Raw genomic sequence first — 22,125 nt, 5'->3', positions numbered from 1 at the left:
CATAGACCCTTTTATCTGCTGTGGTTTTTGCTCTGTGGAAGGACCTTCAAGACTCAGGATTTGTGCCTGGCATTGGACTTGGGGGCCCAGGCTGGATGTAGGCTCCGTGGCAGCAGGAAGTCACCTCCTGTGCCCTCTTGTCTGTCCAGGGCCCTTCTGCAGCATCAGGGGATGGGGGCTCTGACTGGTGAGACAAGTTGCTGTTCTTCCTCATCCCCGAGGCCTGGCAGTGATTCGGGGTAAGGAGGCATCTGCTAGTTGAGCTCACGGGTCTGATATTTCAGGTGAAATGACCCCAGCTCTCTCGGGGGTAACTGGCCTCAGCGCTAAGGCTGCCAAGGAGTGGGGATTTAACATCTACAGGCTCCAGGTAACTCTCAGACTGGTGCCCTCTTCTTTATGGCCCTTTAAGCCTGGAGAACTTAGAGACAAGTGGTACCTGGCCAGCCCCTGGCCTGTGACCCTAGATCTCAGGGAAGCCCTCACTCCTCTGCTCACTGTGCATGACTTCACTTCACCCTCCTGACTTCTCCACTCATTGCATTCATATTTTAATTCAACAGATGCTTGAGTACCAACCATGTTCTGAAGATTTTGTCTGTCTGGGTTGGCTTGCTAGCCCTCTCACCATCTGGCCTCTGCCCTCTTCTTACCTACCCAACATAGTGAGAAGAGTATTCCCCCTTCAGTTACCCTCACCTCCACTAATCTATTCCACACCATGCAATGCAGGCCTCTCCTCTTCCTCTTTCCAAAGCTCTTTTCATTTTCGGAAAAGAGAACTGAGAGCTTCTGGCTCCAAGGGAATGCAGTTGGCCTCTAAATCTTGAAGTGGGGGGAAGCCACCTGGGTCCCCGCAGCCTAGGCCTTCAGGGGCTTCGCCCTTTCCCAGGCATGCACACGACATCTTTTGACGGCAGAACCCAGGGCTAATACAGGAGAGCGCCTTGGACTTGAGGGGCTCCCGAGGGTATGTCCTGCTGCATCGCCTGGGTGGTGGGAAGCTGCCTGGGTGCAGGGGGCCCTCCCAGCCGCCAGGGGTCGCGCTGCAGGCGGCCGGGCGCTAGACCGGCGCTGCCAGGGTCACGGCCGCCGGCCGGGGACGGGGGGGGGGGGGAGCCGCGGCGCCCGCGGTCCCAGAGGGGGGAGTGGGGGGAGCTGAGAAAGCGGGGCGCGTGGAGGAGCGCCCGGCCCCCAGCACCGCGGGAGCTGGGTGGACCGCGCGGCCCGAGTGAGCGGCGCAGCGGCACAGTCCCCGCGTGGCGCAGCGCGGCGGGGACGCTGGGACCGCCCGGATCTCCCTCCACAGCGCCCCGCGCCCAGGCGCTCTCGGCCGCGTCTTCTTCCTTCACTCGCCGCCCGGGCGGGAGCGGCGCCCAAGTCGGGTGCGCCATGTCCGGGGCCGGGTAGCCCCGCCGCCCGCCGGCCCGCTAGCCCGCCCTCCAAGCCACCCGCCGGCGGGCCGGCTGGCCGGGGAGTCGCGGGGCAGGCAGGTAGGGGCTGGGCCGGGCGGGGCGGCGGCGGGCGGGGAAGGAAGGGAGGGAGCGCCGGCCAGGCGGGGAAAATCCCCAGCTGTTCCTTGGCGCTGCACATCTGGTTCCGGTTCCTCTCTCCTGGGGAAGTGAAAGTCGAGGGGAGGGCACTGCCCGGAGTTAGCTGTGCCCCTGCATCCTGCACCCCTCTTGCTCCCGCGGGTGTCGGAGCCAGAGCTCCCCTCTCTCCAGCTCGGGTCACGCGACGGCCGGCGCCGCTGCCGTCACGTCCTCGGCCACCAGTGCGCCCGCTCCTCTCTGCCCTCCTGCTCCTTCCTCAGCCTCCTCCCCCTCGGCGCGCCCTCTGCTCCAACCCTAACTTCCCGACTCTTGACTCTCGGCTTGTCGTCGTCGGGACCCTGAGTGATGCCCGTGCCGGGTTGCCTTCCCCAGGGAGAAAGGGCTGTCTCCCTGCAGGACTTCTCCCTGGCTCAGTGAGCATGCAGGTCCTACGCAGGATGGGGACCGTCTCACCACCCAGCTTGTCCCACCTAATGGTGCCTGCCTACTGCCTTGAGCATAGGGCTCCCATTCGCCTGCGGTGGATAAGGGGCTGTGCCCCAGGTCTAAATCAGGACACTGACGCTGACTCTTGGCTTCACCTCCCAGACGTGGGAGGCTAAATTTAGCTAGGGTTGGGGTGTTTGTTGAGGCGAACAGAGGCCAGGTTAAGGAGAGAGCCAGCCTGGCTCCATGAGATTCCCTTGCTCCCTGTTCTCTGAAGAAGGGTCCAGAGACTTCACATCCTGGAGCAGTTCTGAGCCTCCTCTGCCGTGCTCTAGACTCCTTTAGTCAGCTTCCTACTGGGCCTGATGCTGTACTGGCATCTTCAACAGCACACCACCACCACCACCACCACCACCACCACCACACACACACACACACACACACGGATCCATAGGCTGACTTCCGCTGAGCTGTAGCTTCCCCTCCACTGTTACAGGAAGTCACCTCCCTTCCCCTCTGAAGCACCCCTCACGCCTCCTGGCCCCTGCTACAAGCCACCCACCAAGCTCTGTCCCCGCTTCTGCATCCTGGGGCTCCCAAGGACCCTGGGGGCGCCTACTCCCCTGGGCTGGGCCATGGAGGCAGGTGAGAACAAGGGAGCTGAGGGCCCACTATGGGCTTCTTTCCGGAAGTCTCTGGAAGTCTCTGGGCTCCGTGGAGAAGGGCATGGGGATGGCCGGAACTGTCTCCCATGGCTATTTTGGACCTAATTAGGGGTACTGGAGGTGAGAAGGCACTGGCTATTTGGTTGGTGGAGATAAGTTAGAAGAAAGGATACTTGAGTCTGGTGAAGAGACACTAAAGCTTGGGTTTTGTGGGCTTTCCCAGAAACCTGTGGAGTCCTCATGAAAGCCTAGAGGTGGACTCTTTAAGACCATTAGCTAGATCACAAGGTTCTTACAATGTTGTAATCAGAGTAGGAAGGTCAGAAGCCCTTAACGAGACTGCATGATGTCATGGCCAGAACGAGTAATGTCATTGTAGGCCTTTACAGAAAAGACTGCTGTCTGTGATGTGTATGAGATTGAGAAGTGGTGAGACCTGTCAAAGGGATACATGAGCAATATGATGTCAGCACCCAGGCTAGCTATGTGTGGTGCAGTGGAGTTTGGGTTCTTTGGGGAGAGGGCTGGTACCCCTAAGCATGGGGGACTCGGTCTCTTTAAGGAGCTGTGGTGGGCTGTGAGGACCTAGTGATGTCACAGGCGGGAGAGTTCAGGATTGGCTAACCACTTATCCTGGCTTACCTTGGGTGGCCTAGGAAGAGTGGAGCAAGAGGATACCCTGGTTGTCATGGTAACACCCACGTTCCTTGCTTCATCTCTTCCCCCTTGACCATTCCAGATGCAGTGAGTGAGGGGGGGGCCATGGCGGAGGAGCGGCCCCCTCGGCTGGTGGATTACTTCGTAGTAGCTGGGCTTGCAGGAAACGGAGCACCCATCCCTGAGGAAACGTGGGTTCCTGAACCCAGTGGGCCCCTGCGCCCTCCCCGGCCAGCTGAACCCATCACAGATGTGGCAGTCATCGCTAGGGCACTGGGCGAGGAGGTGCCCCAGGGTTACACATGCATCCAGGCTTCTGCTGGTGGCCACCCCTTGGAACTCAGTGCTGGGCTTCTGGGTGGAACTCAACCTGTCATCTGCTACCGCAGGGGCCGTGACAAGCCCCCCCTCGTTGAGCTGGGGTATGTGCCCCTTCCCATGCTGGCACCAGGGAAGGTTGGGAGGCGGTCTGGGTGAGGTAGAGAGAGGTAAGGGTATGGGATAAGAGAAAGGCAATGGTAAAAGGAGCAGAGTGGACTAGAGGCCAGGGCACAGGGACTAAAGTTGTATACACTTAGTCATCACACGGATTTGCGTTTGTGTGCTAGTGCGACTACTTGTTAGCTGTGTGATCTTGGGCAGGTTATTTGAGCCTCTCTGGGTATGTTTCTTCGTCTATAAAATGGGGGTAATAATACCTCCTCTTGGGGTGGTATTATTACCCCTATTTTACAGATGAAGAGACATACCCAGAGAGGCTCAGATACCTTATAGGGTGGCAGAAACCCTGCTGGCGTAGTGGTTAAGAGTTCGGCTGCTAACCAATAGGTTAGGCGTTTGAATTCATCAGGCGCTCCTTGGAAACCCTATGGGGCTGTTCTACTCTGTCCTATAGGGTCACTATGAGTGGGAATCGACTCAACGGCAATGGGTTTTGTTTATAGGGTGGCTAAGAAGACTAAATGAGATAATCCATGTAAAGTACCTGATAAGTGGTCACCTTTATTATTTGTATTTATCAATGAGTTTGAGACCCATGGAAGGTGTGAGGGATTGTTACTAATCAAGAAGAAGAGCCAAAAGTAGAAGAGGGAGCACAGGATTCTGGAGGGCAGAGTTCAGCAAAGAAGAGGTGAGGTGTTGGGATTTGACGAGACCGAGTGTACAAGGCAATTTTGGGGAAATAGGTAGGCAGATCTGCCAGGATTGGGGACTTTCTCCTGTGTCTTGAACTTCTGATATCTCTCTGCTCTGTGCTAAGGGTGTTGTATGAGGGAAAGGAACGTCCCAAGCCTGGCTTCCAAGTACTAGACACGACACCCTACAGCCATTCAGCTAACCTGGCCCCTCCAGGCCCTGGCCACCCTCGCACCTACCTCACTTACCGGCGGGCAGCAGAGGGGGCAGGGCTGCATGCCCTGGGCATCACTGACCTCTGCCTGGTCCTACCCAGCAAGGGCGAGGGCACTCCTCATACCTACTGCCGGCTGCCCCGCAACCTCAACCCTGGCATGGTGAGTGGGGCCCTGGGACCATCTCGGTGTGAGGGACACAGCACAGAGGGCATCCTAGGACCAAGGCCTCCATTAGGGGTGGGCCCAGAGGGGTGATCCTGGTCTTGGGGAACAGGGATTAGTGGGTGCTCTGAAGACAAAGGCCGGTTAGGGGTGGTGGAGAGAAAACAGACCCCAGAAACCTTTGTTAGCTACGTATCTGCTTGTCTTTTGCCATCTCTGGGGCAGTGGGGCCCAGCAGTGTACCTGTGCTACAAGGTGGGCCTGGCTAAGGCCAACACACTGGTGTATGAGGCAGGTGAGTGGCCCCTTTGGCCCTTCCAGCCCTTGACCCTCCAGATCCCTCTACCCCGTGCCTTTCAGCTGGCACCTTCAGCAGCCCCAGTTCTCACTTCCCCTTTGCCACTTGGCCCTTTTCTGGTATCACCTGGTTTCTTCCCCTGGAGTCTGACAGACCCTCCTCCTTTTGGGTACCCCCACTCTGCCGGGGTTGCAGAGCTGCTGGGCCGCTACCCAGAGGAGGACAATGAAGCGTTCCCGCTGCCGGAGTCAGTGCCGGTTTTCTGCCTGCCCATGGGGGCCACTGTTGAGTGCTGGCCTGCCCAGACCAAGTACCCCGTGCCCGTCTTCTCCACCTTTGTGCTCACGGGTGCAGCCGGTGATAAGGTGGGTGTTTAGAGTGTGGTTAGGGGCCCAGGCTATGCAGGGCCTGCCTGACTGCCCCTCTGCACCCTGCCAGGTGTACGGTGCCGCTCTGCAGTTCTATGAGGCGTTCTCGAGGACCCGGCTGTCGGAGCGGCAGGCACGGGCTCTGGGCCTGCTGAGCGCTGTGGAGCGGGGCCGGGCCCTGGGGGGCCGGGCGGTGCGCAGCCGTCGTGCCATTGCTGTACTGTCCCGCTGGCCTGCCTTCCCCGCCTTCCGCGCCTTCCTCACCTTCCTTTACCGCTACTCGGTCTCAGGCCCCCACCGCCTGCCCCTGGAAGCGTGAGCAGGGCTCCCCTGGGATACTGGGAAGGGATTGGGAGGCCGGGAGCGATGGCAGAGATTAGGGTGATTATGGACAGAGGGGTGAGGGGCAGGGCTGCTGTTTGTGGTTGTATAGTTTATCCCTTGTCAAAAAGCTGCTGGCTGAGGAGGTGAGTGGGAATGGGAATCCAGTCAACACTTCCTAGCTAAGTCCTGGCAAGGGGCTGTATATGGCTAGAGGAGAGCCTTTCTGACTTGCACAAGCTGTACATATAGTAGAGGCTCTGATGGTTGATGCAGGTCTTGAGGTGGGGTTCAGGGAAAAATAAGGTCCTTGAGGAAAAGTGAAGGAGACTGAGAAAATGTGGGGGATGTAGGACGGGTAGATGGGGGAGTCTGCTTCTGATCTGCTTCCCTCCCTCCTCCAGGCACATCTCCCACTTCATTCACAACGTCCCCTTCCCTTCCCCACAGAGACCGCGAATCCTAGTGCAGGTGAGAGCTGAGGCCGAGCTGGGGCTGGATGGGAGGAGGGGAGTTGGCCATTATGTTCTGACTGGTGGCTCTTCTCCCCTCCTAGATGTCTCCCTATGACAACCTGCTCCTCTGTCAGCCTGTATCCTCACCCCTGCCCCTCAGGTATGTGTGTGTGTAGGTTTGGGGGGTGGTTTGATGACCAAGGACATGATGGGGGCCACACTGGTGGGTGCAGCTGGTCTACACAGGCTGGGCCCAGATGGTGTCTGTGCCCCATGACTGGGGAAGGGGTCTCTCTGGTCACCTGGTGACCCTACCCCACCTTGGCATTACCCACAGTGGTGCCAGCTTCCTGCAGCTGCTGCAGAGCCTGGGCCCTGAGCTGGCTATCACACTGCTGCTGGCCGTGCTCACGGAGCAGAAACTGCTAGTCCACTCGCTGCGGCCAGACCTGCTCACCAGCGTCTGTGAAGCCCTCGTCTCTGTGAGTGCCACCCTGCCTGGCCCACCTTCCCCAGACCATTGTTCTTTCCGGTGCCCCCTCTCATCCTTTCCTGGACCCTTCCCCTTTTCCTTCTTTGGGGAGGGTCCCCTTTCCCTGGGCACAGCCTATGGGGACATATGGCTTCCATGGAGGACACTTCTTTGGAGCCTAATCCCAGCAGCTTCTTCTGAGCAGGCACCCCACCCGACCGCAGCTGATGCCCGCTCTCTTGCTTCTGTCATGGCTGCCCCAAGCCTGCTCACTGTTCTCATTCCCTGGCACTTCAGATGATCTTCCCACTGCACTGGCAGTGCCCCTACATTCCGCTGTGCCCGCTGGTGCTGGCAGACGTGCTGAGTGCCCCAGTGCCCTTCATTGTGGGGATCCACTCCAGCTACTTCGATCTGCATGACCCACCTGCTGATGTCATCTGTGTTGACCTTGACACCAACACGCTCTTCCAGTAAGAGGGCTGGGTCTCATGTAGGGAACAGCCGGGAGGCCTGAGAAGACTGGTGCAGAGCGTGACCTGCTCCAAAGGAGCCTCAGGCAAAAAGTAGGGGAGGCTGGTGAGGAGGTGGGCAGACTTCCAGCCTCATCATCATGCCTTCCTTATGCTGCTATCATAGGACTGAGGAAAAGAAGCTCCTCTCCCCTCGGACCCTGCCCCGCAGGCCCTACAAGGTTCTGCTGGCGACTCTGACAAACCTGTATCAGCAGCTGGACCAGAGTGAGAAGCCTGGTGTGGAGGGTGGGAGGCTGGGAACTGTCTTGAACCTTAAGCCTTCAGTTTGGGGAGGCCTGTGAGGAGCAAGACATGACTTGAAGTTAGAAAAGTTAGAATTCAAATTCGAATATAAGCAAGAGGGAGGGGCATGCAGTGTTCCTGGAGCACATTGGAAAGGCTGAGCTTGTCACTGGGGAGGCTTGAAGCAGTTACCTGGAAATGATTTTTTTTTAGCTGATATTGGTGCACGCTCTCTTAAAGGCTGGAGATGAAGGGGCAGTGGTGGGGACGTCTGTATGAAGAGCAGGGTTGAGGAAAGCACTATGGTGCCGGCCCTGACTCTCAGGTCATACTGGCCCCTAGCATATACTGGACCTGAGGAGGAGGCATCCCTGGAATTCCTGCTGACAGACTACGAGGCGGTGTGTGGCCGTCGGGCCCGGCTGGAGCGCGAAGTCCAGGGTGCCTTCCTCCGCTTCATGGCCTGTCTGCTTAAGGGCTACCGGGACTTCCTGCGCCCACTCACCGAAGCCCCTTCTGAGGGAGCTCGAGATGTGGACAACCTTTTCTTCCTGCAGGGTAAAGAGGGCCCATCTCTGCTTGGGGAGGGCCTCACTGGGAGGGAACAGCCAGGGCTGAGCCCCATGGGGAAGGCAGGAAGGACTGGAGCCACACAGCTGCTTGTTTGTTCACTCAGCAAACGTTGCTTTGGGTGGACACTCTGCTGGGCTCAGAGGGCGTAAGGGTACAATGATGAACCAGCTGTGCCCTGCCCTCTGGGAGACCTGGGCTTGGGGTGGACGTAGATAGTGACACCTGTGGTGAGCAGCACCCATGGACAAAGCTCTTTTCAGGGACACTGCCCTCAGAGAACCTCCCGTCTGAGGCAGTGGGGGGTGCGGACAAACAAAAGGGAGGGATTCCATGGGACCATGGTCCTGGGGAAGCTGAGCTGGTCAGCTTGGTGTGTGGGGTGGACGTACTAGAGGGGCCAGAGATGATAGCTTTGATGGCCTTGTGTCGTCAAGATCCTGAGTGGGCAGGGAGCCAAGAAAGGTGTTCAGGAAGGGTGTGCCTATAGTGAGGAACCCTCGTAACCTCCCACCTTTGCCCCATTCTCATCCTCCTCAGGCTTCCTGAAATCCCGGGATCGGTCCAGCCATAAGCTGTACTCTCAACTGCTGCACACACAGATGTTCTCGCAGTTCATCGAGGAATGTTCTTTTGGCTCTGCTCGACATGCTGCCCTTGAATTCTTTGACTCCTGCGTTGACAAGGTATTGGGTATTGTCCCTTTTCCATGCACCCTTTGGCCTCTGCTGTCTTCCCAGCTGTCTCTTGCCCCAGGGCCGCTGCACAGCACAAATCCAGATCTCAGCAGCGATGGGATGGTGCCCCGGACTTATCCAGTGCACAGCCTATGCAGCCGTATGAGGCTGGCTTCATATGGCTGCATACCATCTTCCCACTGCTGACTCTGGGAGCATCCTCCTGGCCCTGTCTCCAGGTCCCTGGTGGAGTCTGGCCCCACTGGCCCCTTCCTTGTGAATGTGCTCTCCTTAGGAGATATCATCTTCTGGACACCCTGGCCGCTGCTGCATGCCCGCTCTCTTACCATCCTATTCCAGGTCCATCCAGAGCAGGAGAAGCCTGAGCTGACACCCTTGGTGGAGCTGGAGGAGCTGTCGGGAAGTGAGCTCACTGTCTTTATCACCCCGCCTGAGGAGCCTCCAGTGCCAGAGGGCAGCGACTCTACTCCTCTGTACTGGTGAGAGCCTCTTGTTTGTCCCCTCACTTGTCCTAGGGCCCCATAGGCTGGCCCACCCCGCTCGTTTGGCCTTGGGCTGACTACCCCTGATGTTGCCCCTCTCTACCCCTCCAGCTATGATGGGTTCCCGGAGCTACGGGCTGAGCTGTTTGAATCTCCTCAAGAGCAGCCCGGGGCCCTGCCTGTGCCGGGCCCATCCCGCAGTGCCCCTAGCAGTCCTGCTCCTCGCCGCACCAAACAGGTAACCAGCAGGTGGGCACCACAGAGGGACCTGGCTCAGGTTGAGGGCTGCTACTTCAGTTTCCTTGTCTGTAAAATGGGGTAATAGTAGTACCTACCCCACAAGGTTGCTAAGCCACCTGTTGCTGTCAAATTGATTCTGACTTAGGGCAACCCCGTGTGTGTCAGAGTTGAATTGTGCTTCATAGGGTTTTCAGAGGCCAATTTTTTTTTTATAAGTAGATCGCCAGGCCTTTCTTCTGAGGTACCTCTGGGTGGGCTCGAACCCCCAACCTCTTGGTTAGCATTAACCATTTGTATTACCCACAGTCCATAGGTCGCCTGGCACATAAAAAACATTATGTAAACATAAGGTTGTTGTCATCCTTGTCCTCCTCCTGCGAGCACTCTGGGGTCCAGGGGCTGGCTTCTTCCTTCAGGGCAACTGCCCATGCTCAGGGGCTAGACACCTCCACCTGGGCTCTAGGGGTGACACCTGTGTGATACCACATCCCTCCTGCTTCCTCTGGGCCCTCCACTGGGTGTAGACTTCTCCCCACACCGTTTTAAGACCTGAGTCCTGGCACTGCACTCACCTGGTGTGTCCCCTGCCCCACCAGGAGATGAAGGTTGCACAGCGGGTGGCGCAGAAGTCGGCAAGTGTGCCTGAGCTGTGGGCCCGGTGCCTGCTGGGGCACTGCTATGGGCTGTGGTTCCTGTGTCTGCCTGCCTATGTGCGGGCGGCACCCTCCCGGGTGCGGGCACTGCACACGGCCTGCCACGTGCTGCGCCAGATGGAGAGCCGTAAGGTGGTGCTCCCTGACGAGGTAGGCAGCCAGGTGCCTGCTGGCCATGCCCACTCCATATCCCAGTGAGGCTTGTGCAGTCCGGGGGTGGGGGTGTGATAGGGAAGCTTGGGGGAGACCAGGGAAAGCTGTGGGGTCAAGGCAGGTGGGGAGCAGTACTGGGCAGGTGCTCCATGAACGTTCACTCAGAGAACGAGCATGGGATCAGAGTAGAGCCCGCAGGGTGGTGGGGTCAGCAGGAAGAATGGGTGGTTCTGAGCGAGCCTCCAGAGCTGCCAGGGGCCTGTCAAGTCTGAAGGGAGGCTGGAAGAGGGTGTTTGCTGAGCTTGAGGTTTAGGTTGGGGGTGAGTCCCCTCTCATCCTGTGCCTCTGCTGGCCCAGGTGTGTTACCGGGTGTTGATGCAGCTCTGCTCCCACTATGGGCAGCCCGTGCTGTCTGTGCGGGTCATGCTGGAGATGCAGCGGGCAGGCATCGTGCCCAACACCATCACCTACGGCTACTACAACAAGGTACTGGATTTAGGGTCGGGGGTGGGATGGCGGCTGGTGCCAGGTGTATGTATGGGGAGGACACTGCTCCTTGACACCTGTGGCTCTCCTGGCTGTGTGTGCAGTTCAAACAGGTGCTGTAACCACTGTCATCATTGTGCTCAGGCGCTGTGCTAAATACATTCAGAAACCAAACCCAGTGCCTTCGAGTCAAGTCCGACTCATAATAACCGTACAGGACAGAGCAGAATTGCCCCATGGGGTTTCCAAGGAGCTGCTGGTGGGTTCAAACTGCTGACCTTTTGGTTAGCAGCTGAAGCTCTTAACCACTGTGCCATTAGGGCTCCTTCTAAATACATTACATTTTTAAAAATTATTTTATTCTGACAACAAGCCCATGAGGGGTGATGACTGTTACCCCCATCTTAGAGATGAGGAGATGAAGTTGCAGAGAGGTTAGTAACTTGTCCAAGGCCCCACACTGAGTAAGTAAGGGAGACAGAATATGAGTTTAGGGTCAGGGAGTGGGATGGCAGCCTGTTTCCAGGATCATGTCTCTTGAATTTGGGCTCTTAACTGTGATACTAAACTGCCTCACATTTTTTGGCTTCCATTTTTTAGATGAGAAAACTAATGAGCAAAAAGTGAAATTTCTTTAAGCCATATAGTTTATAAGTAGCAGAGACTGGATACAAACTTTCTTCACTGCTTCCGGCTTCCTCTGGGCCCTTCTGGAGGCATCTGCTGCCACCCACCCTTGTTCCTGGCTGAGCCACTGGCAAGACAGTCCAAGGCAGGCTGTCTGGAGGGGAAGGTGGTCCCTGGGGCCCTGGACAGACTGGGCATCATGCTGGGGTCAAGGTGTGGAAGTAGGTCATACCGATGGGCACTCTCCTTGGCAGGCTGTGTTGGAAAGCAAGTGGCCATCTGGCACACCGGGTGGGCGCCTGCGTTGGGCCAAGCTCCGGAATGTCGTCCTGGGAGCTGCTCAGTTTCGCCAGCCCTTGAGAGAAAGGCGGCGGCAGCAGCAGCAGCAGCAGCAGCATCAGCAGCAGCAGCAGCAGCAGGCGGCAGGACATCAAGAGGCAGGCAGCTCCCAGACAGGTGGGTAGGGACTGGTCAGACAGGCTTGAGGATACAGTAGCCTGGCTCAGGTGGGGCACGGCATGAGGAGCTGGGGCTCGCCTAGGGGTTGGCACTGGGTGTTCTGGGATGGATAAACTACACTTGGTTAGTAACAAAAGGGATGGAGTTCTGCCTGAGAGGGCCCCCACAAACCCAGGTCCAACCAAGGAGCTCTCTTCTGGAATAGGGGGCTGGGTCCCCGGCTGACTGTCTCTAAACCCCTCCCTGGCTTTCACAGATCCCCATCTGGAGCACCCCTCCCCGACCCGTCCCCTTCAGCGCCAGACTACCTGGGCTGGGCGCAGCCTGCGGGACCCAGCCTCCCTCATGGGGCGCCTGGTGAAGAGCAGCAGCCTGGGCAGTGCCCAAGGGGCACAGCCCACTGTGGAGGCTGGCGTGGCCCATAGTGAGTGCCCTTGTCTGACCCCCGCTAGTCAGCTTTCCTAACCGCTTGCTCGTGAGAGGGAAGACCAGAGCTAGGGTGGAGGGTGGCCCTCTTTGGTGGGCACTGTAGATTCGGAATCTTGCCCAGAATGTTGTCACGGGGGGGTTGTGGTGCTAGAGTTTGTGTAGCCAGGAATTGTGTTTACTCAGGAAAGCGGCAGCCAGGGGCGGGGCTCAGCTTTCTTGTCCCTGATTCTTTTCTGCCCTGCAGTGATCGAGGCCTTGGGTATCCTGGAACCTCGGGAATCACCTGTGCCCTGGCATGATGGAAGCCTCTCAGATCTGAGCCTGACAGGGGAGGAGCCGGCACCTGGAGGCAGCCCAGGGGCCCTGGGCTCGGCTCTGAATACCCAATCCACTGAGGCCCTGGAAGGGCTAAGTGGGCGGGTGTCCAAGGCTGGTGGGCGTCAGGATGAAGCAGACACCCCCCGACGAGGGCTGGGTGCCCGCCTCCAACAGCTGCTCACACCTTCCCGCCGCTCCCCAGCCTCCCGTGCTCCCCCACCTGAGCTGCCCCCTGACCTGCCTCCCCCAGCCCGCCGCAGCCCTATGGACAGCCTTCTGCGCCCCCGGGAACGCCCTGGATCTACTGCCTCTGAGGTAGTCAGCGAGGGGAGGGCCTGGACATCTTAGCACCAGGGCGGGGACTCTGAGGGATGGGTGGGCAAGCATCCTGAGGGGGTGGCTGACCGTGCTTTCTCATGTAATGGCAGAGCTCAGCCTCTCTGGGCAGTGAGTGGGACCTTTCAGAATCTTCTCTCAGCAGCCTGAGCCTTCGCCATTCCTCGGAGCGCCTCAGTGACACTGCTGGATCCTTGCAGCCACCTTCCCTGGAAGTGAGGATTACCCGCCCCCCGACAGATACGCACAAACACGCATACACCACCTATATATACACGCATACACACATTCACCCCATCAAAGGCAGAGGGTAGGGAGGAGGTGAAGGAGGCTGGCTTGGGATTTGGAAGTGGGAGAGGCTAGGGAAGAAGCATGGGCTCCAGGGTACTGGGGGTCAAGCAGAGCCTACTGCTTGGGGTCTTCTTGCCTACAGATTTTGCTGTCTAGCTGCTCCCTGTGCCGGGCCTGTGATTCGCTGGTGTATGATGAGGAGATCATGGCTGGCTGGGCACCTGATGACTCCAATCTTAACACAACCTGCCCTTTCTGCGCCTGCTCCTTTGTGCCCCTGCTCAGTGTCCAGACCCTTGATTCCCGACCCAGGTGCCCAAGGCAGGGCAAGTGCTTTGGGTGGGACAGGGAGATGGAGGTCCAAGAGCTGATCCCTCCTCCTATCCCACCCCTGCAGTGCCCCCAGCACCAAGACTGCCCCTGCTGGTGCCAGTGGCAACAAAGATGCTCCTGTTCCTGGGGGCCCTGGCCCTGTGCTCAGTGACCGTAGGCTCTGCCTTGCCCTGGATGAGCCCCAGCTCTGCAATGGGCACGTGGGGGTAAGGGCTGGGTCAAAGGGCCATGAGGAATGTGGGTGCAGCACCCTGTGGGTGAGACCCAGGTCCATTGGGGAGAGATGGGCATTGAGGGCAAGGGGCGCCCCAGAAGCTGTCAGACATAACGGCTCATTGGGAGGCAAGGCTCTGGGGACAGGGCCATGGTATTGCCTCCCACTGTCATCTCCCTCTTGTGCCTGATAGGGTGCCTCCCGGCGGGTCGAGGGTGGGGCATGGGCATACTTGAGCCCCCTGGTGCTGCGTAAGGAGCTGGAGTCGCTGGTAGAGAACGAGGGCAGTGAGGTGCTGGCATTACCTGAGCTGCCCACTACCCACCCCATCATCTTCTGGAACCTTCTGTGGTATTTCCAGCGGCTGCGCCTGCCCAGTATTCTGCCAGGCCTGGTGTTGGCCTCCTGTGATGGGCCCCCACCTCCCCAGGTCTGTGCCCTCATGGGGTCCTTGCTTCCTGTGCCCCTCTCCTCATCCCCCAGCACTTGGTCCTCATAGTGCTCCGTGTCCTCCTCACAGAGCACAGAAAGAGCACAGGCTTTGGAGTCTGTTGCAGTTTGACTCCTGGCCCTTTCACTTCCCCTCAGTTTCATGCTGCTTCTCAGCTTTCTCATCTGTAAAATGGACATAAGTGCCCACCTCACAGGACTGTTGGGTAGACACCTTGTGTAGTGGCTGTACCTAGAAAATGATTAATGTTTGCTTATTTATTCACCCCATCAATATTTACTGAGCACCTTTTAGGTTCCAGGTACAGTTTTTAGACACTAGCAATGTAGCAGATTATAAAACAAAGTCCTTGCTCTCAAAGAGCTTACGTTCTATGGGGGGATGACAGTCCCTTCTTTGTGTCCCGTAATATTCATCTCTCTCTGAATATCACCTGTGCATCTCCTGTCCTCTACCTCCCATTCTATGAGTCTAACTGTCTTCTCTCACTTGGTTCCCCCCAGGCCCCACCTCCTTGGCTAAACCCTGATCCAGCCTCTGTGCAGGTGCGGCTGCTGTGGGATGTCCTGACCCCTGACCCCAGCAGCTGCCCACCTCTCTATGTGCTCTGGAGGGTCCACAGTGAGTCTGGGATTTGGCCTAGGGTAAGAGGGGTAGGTCCCATGCTCAGAGGGCTCGATGATCCTGACCCCCTTCCTTCCTTTCACTCAGGGCAGATCCCCCAGCGGGTGGTATGGCCAGGCCCAGTACCTGCATCCCTTAGCATGGCATTGCTGGAGTCGGTGCTGTGCCATGTTGGACTCAATGAGGTACACAAAGCCGTGGGGCTCCTGCTGGACACGTTAGGGCCCCCGCCCACTGGCCTGCACCTGCAGAGGTATGCTGCTGTCATCTGGGAGATCCCTGGCCTATCCCAGGCTCCACACCCCCTTTTTCTCACTCCAACCCTTCTGTTTCCACTCCAGGGGCATCTACCGAGAGATCTTATTCCTGACAATGGCTGCTCTGGGCAAGGACCACGTGGACATAGGTGAGGGAGCAGGCCGGGATTGAGGACTCCAGGGACTTGGGCCCAGGATGGGAGACTGGAATCCTAATGCACTGGCCTCCACTCTCTTCCCTAGTGGCCTTCGACAAGAAGTACAAGTCCGCCTTTAACAAGCTGGCCAACAGCATGGGCAAGGAGGAGCTGAGGCACCGGCGGGCACAGATGCCCACCCCCAAGGCCATTGACTGCCGCAAATGTTTTGGAGGACCTCTGGAATGCTAGGGATCCTTAGCTTCCCGCTCTAGCCTTGGGGTGGGGTGGGGAAGAAAGGATAACCTGCTTTCCTGTTCCCCTCATAGAGGAGCTGGGGACAGGCTGGCAAGCATGCCCAGCCATAGGCTCCGAGTGGGGGTAGCAGGAAGAGGGACCCACTGTTACCAAAAGTTACAGTTCCTTGTCTCCAACCTGCCCAGTGTGCTCGTGCTGATCTTGGGAGAGGCCTCTTGGGAGGAGGTTGGTGCAGCGCTGTTTCTCCCGTCCTATACCAGGACCCCACCCTGCTACCAGGGTACCTACAGATCTGCGCTGCCCTGGTCATTTTAGAAGTTTTTGTTTTAAAAAAACAACCGGAACGATACAGAGCTACTGAGCCTTTGCCCTGAATGGGAGGGAGGGATTCCTCACCAATACCGGCCCTTCTTCCCTGGCATTGCTGAAGGAGCCCCAGGCTCCCCATGCCTTCCTACCTTAGTGTTTGTATTTTAAGTTATTTATTCTGGAGCCACAGCCTCCTTGCTTATGAGGTTCTCATGGAGGGGGAGCAAGGGAAGGGAAGTGGGGCACCACGCTCTGGTGGTCTGTAGCTCCTTGAAAGTCAGGTGGTGGGAACTCCCCTTAGGAAGAATTGGTGCCCCCTCCAGTCCTAATCCTTGTCCACTCCTCCTTGAGGGATGCCTCACCCACCCAGGACCCTGACCTGTGCAATAAGGATTGTTCTTTGCGAAGTTTTGTCAGATGTAAATATAGTAAAAGCTGCTTCTGTTTTTTTCCTGTTGCCTCCTATTCTGTGGGACTGGGATAATGGTGGGGACACTTCTCTTCTTCCCCTGGATGCACATCCTCTTTCCCACCTTCCATTCCTTGCAGCCTTCAGGAATACCCTGCTTTCCCTGACCAGCTCTGGGACTGGCCCCTTGGGGCACAGGGAGTTCTCAGAGCAGGAGAGGGGTGAATCCAGCACTGGCTATGGTGGTGCCAGTCTGTGTGGCACTTCCGGCCCTCCCGTACAATCACCCCGTTGTCCCTCATCTGTACCCACACAAAGGCTCCATTCTCTGGGGGCCTTGAGCTCATATCTGCCGCCTTTCCCCCAGCCTCCCCTCCAACTTCTCCACAGGGATGACAGCCCTCTCCCCAATAGTTGGTGTTGGCAGACCTGGTGCCTCCCCGGGGCCCTGGCAGTCATCCTCTGCCTTCTTAGTTATTTTAGCTGCAGGCAGTGCTCCTCTACCTAGGGTCTCAGCCTGGACAGAAGCAGGGAAATGGGGGCAAAGATTAAGGGTCTTGCTGCATCTGGGCATCAGGGAGATGGGGATCATTTTCCTAATCCCTTTGGCCCACTCAAATTTCTCCTTCCTCGCTCTTTCCTGTATAATGAAATAAACACAGGAAACAACTCCTAACAGAGCTGCAAAACCAATTACCAAAGGGAATTAGCCAGCAAAACAGAAGTGCCTTGGGGGAGGAGGGCAGGAGTGTCAATAGAGGAAATAACTTACGTGAGCCTCGAGGGCAAAACTGGGGGTAGGGTCGCAGGAGGAAGAGAAAGGTACCACTTCTGAACAGTGTGACCTTCAAGCCAGAGGACCCTTCCCCATCCAGTCTCAAGCATGGTAGGATGCTTGTCCAGTGTCCCAAAAGAGCTGCAGAGGAGGGAAGCAGGGGCTTGGGAAATGTTAGCTGTCTTGCCAGGGACTGGGAGATGCCTTCCTCAGAGGGGAACCCTCATGTCACCCAGGTTCTGATAAGACCCCATTCCCCAGAATCAACCTCGCCCTGTATCATCTCCAAGGACCTTTTGAAAGGGAGTACCCACCCTCCTAAAGTCATGTTTCTGTTGAGTTCATTGTGCTCAACACTGTGCTGAAGCATCTGGAACTACAGAGAAGAGTTTAGGGCTTAGTCCCTACCTGAATAGAAGATATCATCTTATTGATCTAGAGTACCCCTGGCTCACAAACAATAATGATCATCACCCTGCCTTCCAGCTTATGCTTCTCACTTTTGGGCTTCCTTCTGGAGCCCGTGGGTAGAGCTACACAATTCTTTAATCATGATAAAACCAAAAAACCTGTTGCCGCCACGTCCATTCTGACTCATGGTGACCCTACAATACAGAATAGAACTGCCTCATAGGGTTTCCAAGGCTGTAGTCTTTACAGAAGCAGACTGCCACATCTTTTTCCCATGGAGCAGCTGGTAGGTTTGAACCACTGACCTTTCAGTTAGTGGCCAAGTGCTTAGCACTGTGCCACCAGAGCGCCTTTAACCATGATAACAAAACAAAACAAAACCATGATAGAAAAAAAAATTTTTTTTTTTTTTTTTTTATAATATCTGGAAATTCCAAGAGCTAAGTACAGGCATCTCTCTGTCCTGTGGTCTAGGGAGTTGTACGAAGGGAAGGATACAACCAAATTACTTGGCCCAATTTCTTAGATTTTAGAGTGTATAGGCTTCAGTGTGATCAGTTTGGGTCAAATCTTATCTCTCTCACTAATTTTATATTAGACAAGTTGCTTAACTGCTGTGCCTCAGTTCTTTCTCATCTGCAAACTGGGGGTCGTTTAAAGATTAAATAATCCATGTGAAGTGCTAAGCACATTCTATAAACATTAGCTTAAAAAAAAAAAAACAGTCTGCATAAGGCAAAGTTCATGTCCACAACAATACTGGCCTCACTTACTTGTCTTTCTTAGAGCTTAATCACTCCATGGCCTAATTTAAATTTTGTTGAAAGAGGCACTTGCTCAGACCTCACTGGTATTTTCCTCAGGCTGGCATCTTTCACCACTGTTTCTCATGTCTCCTAGCACTCCTAGAAGAATAGTCCTTCAGACCACAGAGAACTCATTGGACTGATGATGGACAAAGTAGTAGGTCAGGGGAAGAGGAATGTACCCTCCATGAAGGCAAAGATTTTGTCTCATTCACTGTTGTATCCCCAGAACGGCCTTCAGTATGGATTACACCTCAACATAAAGAAAACAAAACTCCTCACAACTGGGCCAATAAGCAACATCATGATAAATGGAGAAAAGATTGAAGTCATCAAGGATTTCATTTTACTTGGTTCCACAATCAACAACCACAGAAGCAGCAGTCAAGAAATCAAAAGACACATTGCATTAGGCAAATCTGCTGCAGAGGACCTCTTTTAAAGTGTTGAACAGCAAAGATATCACCTCGAAGACTAAGGTGCGCCTGACCCAAGTCATGGTATTTTCAATCACATCATATGCATGTGAAAACTGGACAGTGAATAAGGAAGACCGAAGAACTGACGACTTTGAATTGTGGTGTTGGCAAGGAATATTGAACATACCATGAACTGCCAAAAGAATGAACAAATCTGTCTTGGAAGGAATACAACCAGAATGGTCCTTAGAAGCAAGGTTGGCAAGACTGTGTCTCACATACTTCCGACATGTTGTTAGGAGGGATCAGTTCTTGGAGAAGGACATCATGCTTGGTAAAGTACAGCATCAGTGGAAAAGAGGAAGACCCTCAACAGGGTGGACTGACACAGTGGCTGCAACAATGGGCTCAAGCATAGCAATGATTGTAAGGATGGCGCAGGACTGGGCAGTGTTTCGTTCTGTTGTGCATATGGTTGCTATGAGTTGGAACCAACTTGACAACACCTAACAACAACATCCCCTGCACATGGAGGAATGCCTGATAACATATTAGGTGCTCAAATAATGTGTGTTCCATGACTGAGGGGAGTCAGTGAAAGTAGTAAAATGACGGGGTTAGCAGAGAAATAATTTTCAGTGCAGAACCTGTTACCATGGATAGAATACCAACAGAAGCTAGATTTGGAGCTAAAAGGATGAAATTGACGGAAAAGTGAAGAAAATTCTTATACTGGTTACTATTATCTTTACTGAATACTTACCATTGCCCTAAGCATTTTAAATGTAATGTTTTATGAATCCTCACAATTGCCCTATGAGCTAGGTACTATTATTTCCATTTCATGGAAGGGCATAGATAACAGAAGTTAAGTATTAAGTAACTTGACTCCAAATAACACAACTGGTTAAGAGGTAGAACCAGTATTCAAATCCAGGCAGTCTGACTGCAGACACCATGTTCTTTACCTCAACACTGTACTAGAATGGAAACAAAGTTTTTACCCATTTGAAATAAGAACTCGTGTATGTCTGTGTGTGTTTGGTCTACCTATGTCTTTATGTGGCCATGTCCTCCCTTACATTTCATTTCCATGGCACAGTTTGACTTCTAAATGATTTGAAAAACATGTTCTAGTGCCTCTGGAACCAATTATCTCTGGGTTCTAACCACAGGTTGGTCACTAACTAGCTATTTGACCTTTGGCAAGCTACTTTAAACTCTCTGAGCCTGTTTCCTAATTTACTCGGAAATTTCAGCTCTCCTACTTTTCATGTGTAACTTTGGGCAAGTCATTTCATTTGTGCCTTATTTTCTTCACCTGTAAAATGGGGGCAACAGATTTACCCTACAGCCTCATGAGGAATAAATAATCTATGTAAACCTCTTAGCACAGTGCCTGGCACACAGCCTCTATCCCAGACCGTTAGCTATTACTATTACCTCAACACGACACACAGTAGCTCTGATACTTGGTTCCTATCTTCAAGGTGCTCAGAAACAATACTTTGTGGTTTATGCTGGAGAAACGTTAAGAGTTTAGGCTGGCCTGTTTCGGGGAAGTAGGGAGGCTAGCAAGGGAAGTTGGGTCTCAGGTTGATTGGGTGGCTTCGGTAGGGTGGAAGGCTGTTTTTCTGACTTGGAGCCTAACCAGACCAGGAGATCCTGAGAGAAGGCTGCAAGGCCTCTGCACTGCATAATTCCTCATTAATTTGTGTAGCTGCCTTTTTTTTTTCTGCTGTCGTGGTTTAGTCACGACAGGACCGAGCAGAGGAGGTACGAAGACCAGGAAGCTCAAGGCCTTTGGCAGAGAGACAGGCCACGCCCCAAATAGACAGCTAGGCCCAAGAGCCTAAAGCTAGTTCTATCGTGAAATTCTTGGATTCTGTCGCGATGAAACACCACCCATCGCAGAACCCAACGCAGTTCGCCAGTCTCCATCACTAGAATTGGAAAAACACAAGCGGGCCAGAGGGAAATCCCGGTTTGGGGAGACTGGTGTACGGCGGCTGCCTGGGGACCAAAACGTCTCTAAGGTAAAGTTGCAGCCTGAAGCGATTTTTTGACCCCCGACACTTAATGGGCTGCTGAAGACCCGGATGTGTCTGGGACTGGCCGAGGTACCCATTAACGCGCCCCCGCTAGACCATCCCCCTCCTCCGTTTAGGACTGGGTGTTAAGTACGCCAATCATCACTTCTTCAGCCACTCATTTTTCAAGGGTGGGGTGTAGTCTAGGCATCCCTCCTTCCATTGGTATGGCTGCGAAGAAGAGGGCGGGGAGGCCGGCTTAGGTCGCCCAATGGGCGTCGTGGCGTGTGGGGAAGGCGGAGCCGAGGCGCTTGGCAGCTGCCCAATCAGCGTCCTTGTTTGTGTGGTGCCGCCGCCGCCGGTGCAGCCGCCGCCGCCGCCGCTGCCCCCGTCTGTACCGCAGTGTCTGCTCCGCCCGCCTGCCCCGGTCCGGCCCGCCCCCCCTCCCCCACCCCTGTTCCCGGTTCAGTCAGCGGGGTCCGGAGCCCACTGTGCCGTCGCCTCTTCCTTTTTCGACGCCTCCGCCGCCTCCTGAGGAGGCGAGCTAGCCGGGAGTTACACCGCCACCGCCAGGTGAGGAGCTTTGGCCTAGGCCAGCCTGGCCGCCCGCCCGCCCGGGGGCGGTGAGGAGGGAGGAAGGGAGGGAGGCTGGGAAGAGGCGGCGGTGGCGGAGGTGGGGGAAGGGAAAGGTGGAGGGGCGGGGGGAGGGGAAGCGCCCGCGAGCCGACGCCCGCCCGCCCGCGCGCCCCCGCCTTGCGTCCCCCTCCCCCCATCTCGGCACCGCGCGCCCCCGCCTCGCGCTCCCCCTTCACCTCATCCCCTCCCCCCTCCGCGCGCGCTCCCCGGTCTTTCACTTCGGCCTCGCGCGCCCCTGGTTCGTGTCCCTTCATTTCTTCTCCTTTTACTCTTTCTCCCCTTCCTCGCGCCCCGTTTCCCCCGCCATCCCCTCTTTCACTCACTGCCTCATGCCCGCCATGCTCCCCTCCTTGCCTCTCAAGCGCGCGGCCCCCCCCCCTTTTTTTTTAACTCTCTCCACCCCCAGTGGTGCCCTCTGGGTGCGGGGGCCGCTCCCTTCTCTCAGTCTCGTGTTTGCCGGCGAACGGGACTGATGGGGGAATCCTTAGGGTGAAGAAAGCGCGGGGTAATTATCTTTATTTAGGGAAAGAGATCAAGAGCGCAGAGCCTTACCCTTTATTTCGTTGTCCACTGTTCCCTCGCCCTCCCATAGGGGAAGGGAATTGTCTCAGCCTGTGTGGGTACTTACCTTCTTTTACGACGAAACCACTCCATTCCTCAACTGGCTTCTGGGACGCGCTGGGTCTGGCTCCCAGTTCAGTGCCCGAGGGTCCATGGAGCTCGAACTTGCCCTTCCCTAACCGAGCCGGGACTTAGAGTACTTTTTGCTTCCGTGCTCTCAATTACACTGAAGAGCTAGCTCCTCCTGAGAGCGCAGAGGTTTG

General features: G+C 55.8%; 2 protein-coding genes across 12 annotated transcripts in view; both read left to right on the top strand.

Annotated features, from left to right (window-relative positions):
• Window positions 1–851: 851 nt before the first annotated feature.
• On the top strand, window positions 852–16,266 carry DENND4B (DENN domain containing 4B). Of its 9 annotated transcripts, none has more exons than XM_023553993.2 (28): window positions 1,584–2,624; window positions 3,384–3,723; window positions 4,563–4,815; window positions 5,044–5,113; window positions 5,312–5,481; window positions 5,555–5,799; window positions 6,210–6,276; window positions 6,362–6,420; window positions 6,598–6,742; window positions 7,030–7,205; window positions 7,372–7,472; window positions 7,833–8,048; window positions 8,601–8,746; window positions 9,098–9,237; window positions 9,352–9,478; window positions 10,077–10,283; window positions 10,644–10,772; window positions 11,654–11,855; window positions 12,115–12,282; window positions 12,532–12,920; window positions 13,034–13,156; window positions 13,375–13,544; window positions 13,630–13,771; window positions 13,973–14,209; window positions 14,734–14,851; window positions 14,942–15,107; window positions 15,196–15,260; window positions 15,355–16,266. In XM_023553993.2, exons 1-28 carry the CDS (start codon window positions 2,615–2,617, stop codon window positions 15,498–15,500), a joined length of 4,527 nt encoding a protein of 1,508 aa, XP_023409761.1. In that variant the 5' UTR covers window positions 1,584–2,614; the 3' UTR covers window positions 15,501–16,266. The 9 variants fall into 9 exon arrangements, with proteins under 9 accessions (XP_023409757.1, XP_064138694.1, XP_023409756.1 ...); XM_003415089.3 differs by lacking the exon at window positions 1,584–2,624 and adding an exon at window positions 2,631–2,764; XM_023553989.2 differs by lacking the exon at window positions 1,584–2,624 and adding an exon at window positions 852–970 and having other exon boundaries at window positions 5,044–5,481.
• Window positions 16,267–21,095: 4,829 nt separating this feature from the next.
• GATAD2B (GATA zinc finger domain containing 2B) overlaps window positions 21,096–22,125 on the top strand; it is a 122,930-nt gene continuing 121,900 nt past the window's right edge. For all 3 annotated transcript variants that reach the window (XM_064282619.1, XM_064282621.1, XM_064282620.1), the window contains exon 1: window positions 21,096–21,238. The gene's annotated coding sequence lies outside the window, so the exon portion shown is untranslated. The remainder of the gene's footprint in view (window positions 21,239–22,125) is intronic.

The sequence above is a fragment of the Loxodonta africana genome, chromosome 3 (genome assembly GCF_030014295.1).
Source record: "Loxodonta africana isolate mLoxAfr1 chromosome 3, mLoxAfr1.hap2, whole genome shotgun sequence".
In the NCBI taxonomy this organism is placed as follows: Eukaryota; Metazoa; Chordata; class Mammalia; order Proboscidea; family Elephantidae; genus Loxodonta; species Loxodonta africana.
Note: the sequence above shows the minus strand (reverse complement) of the source record. Positions and strands in the feature narration are given on the sequence as shown.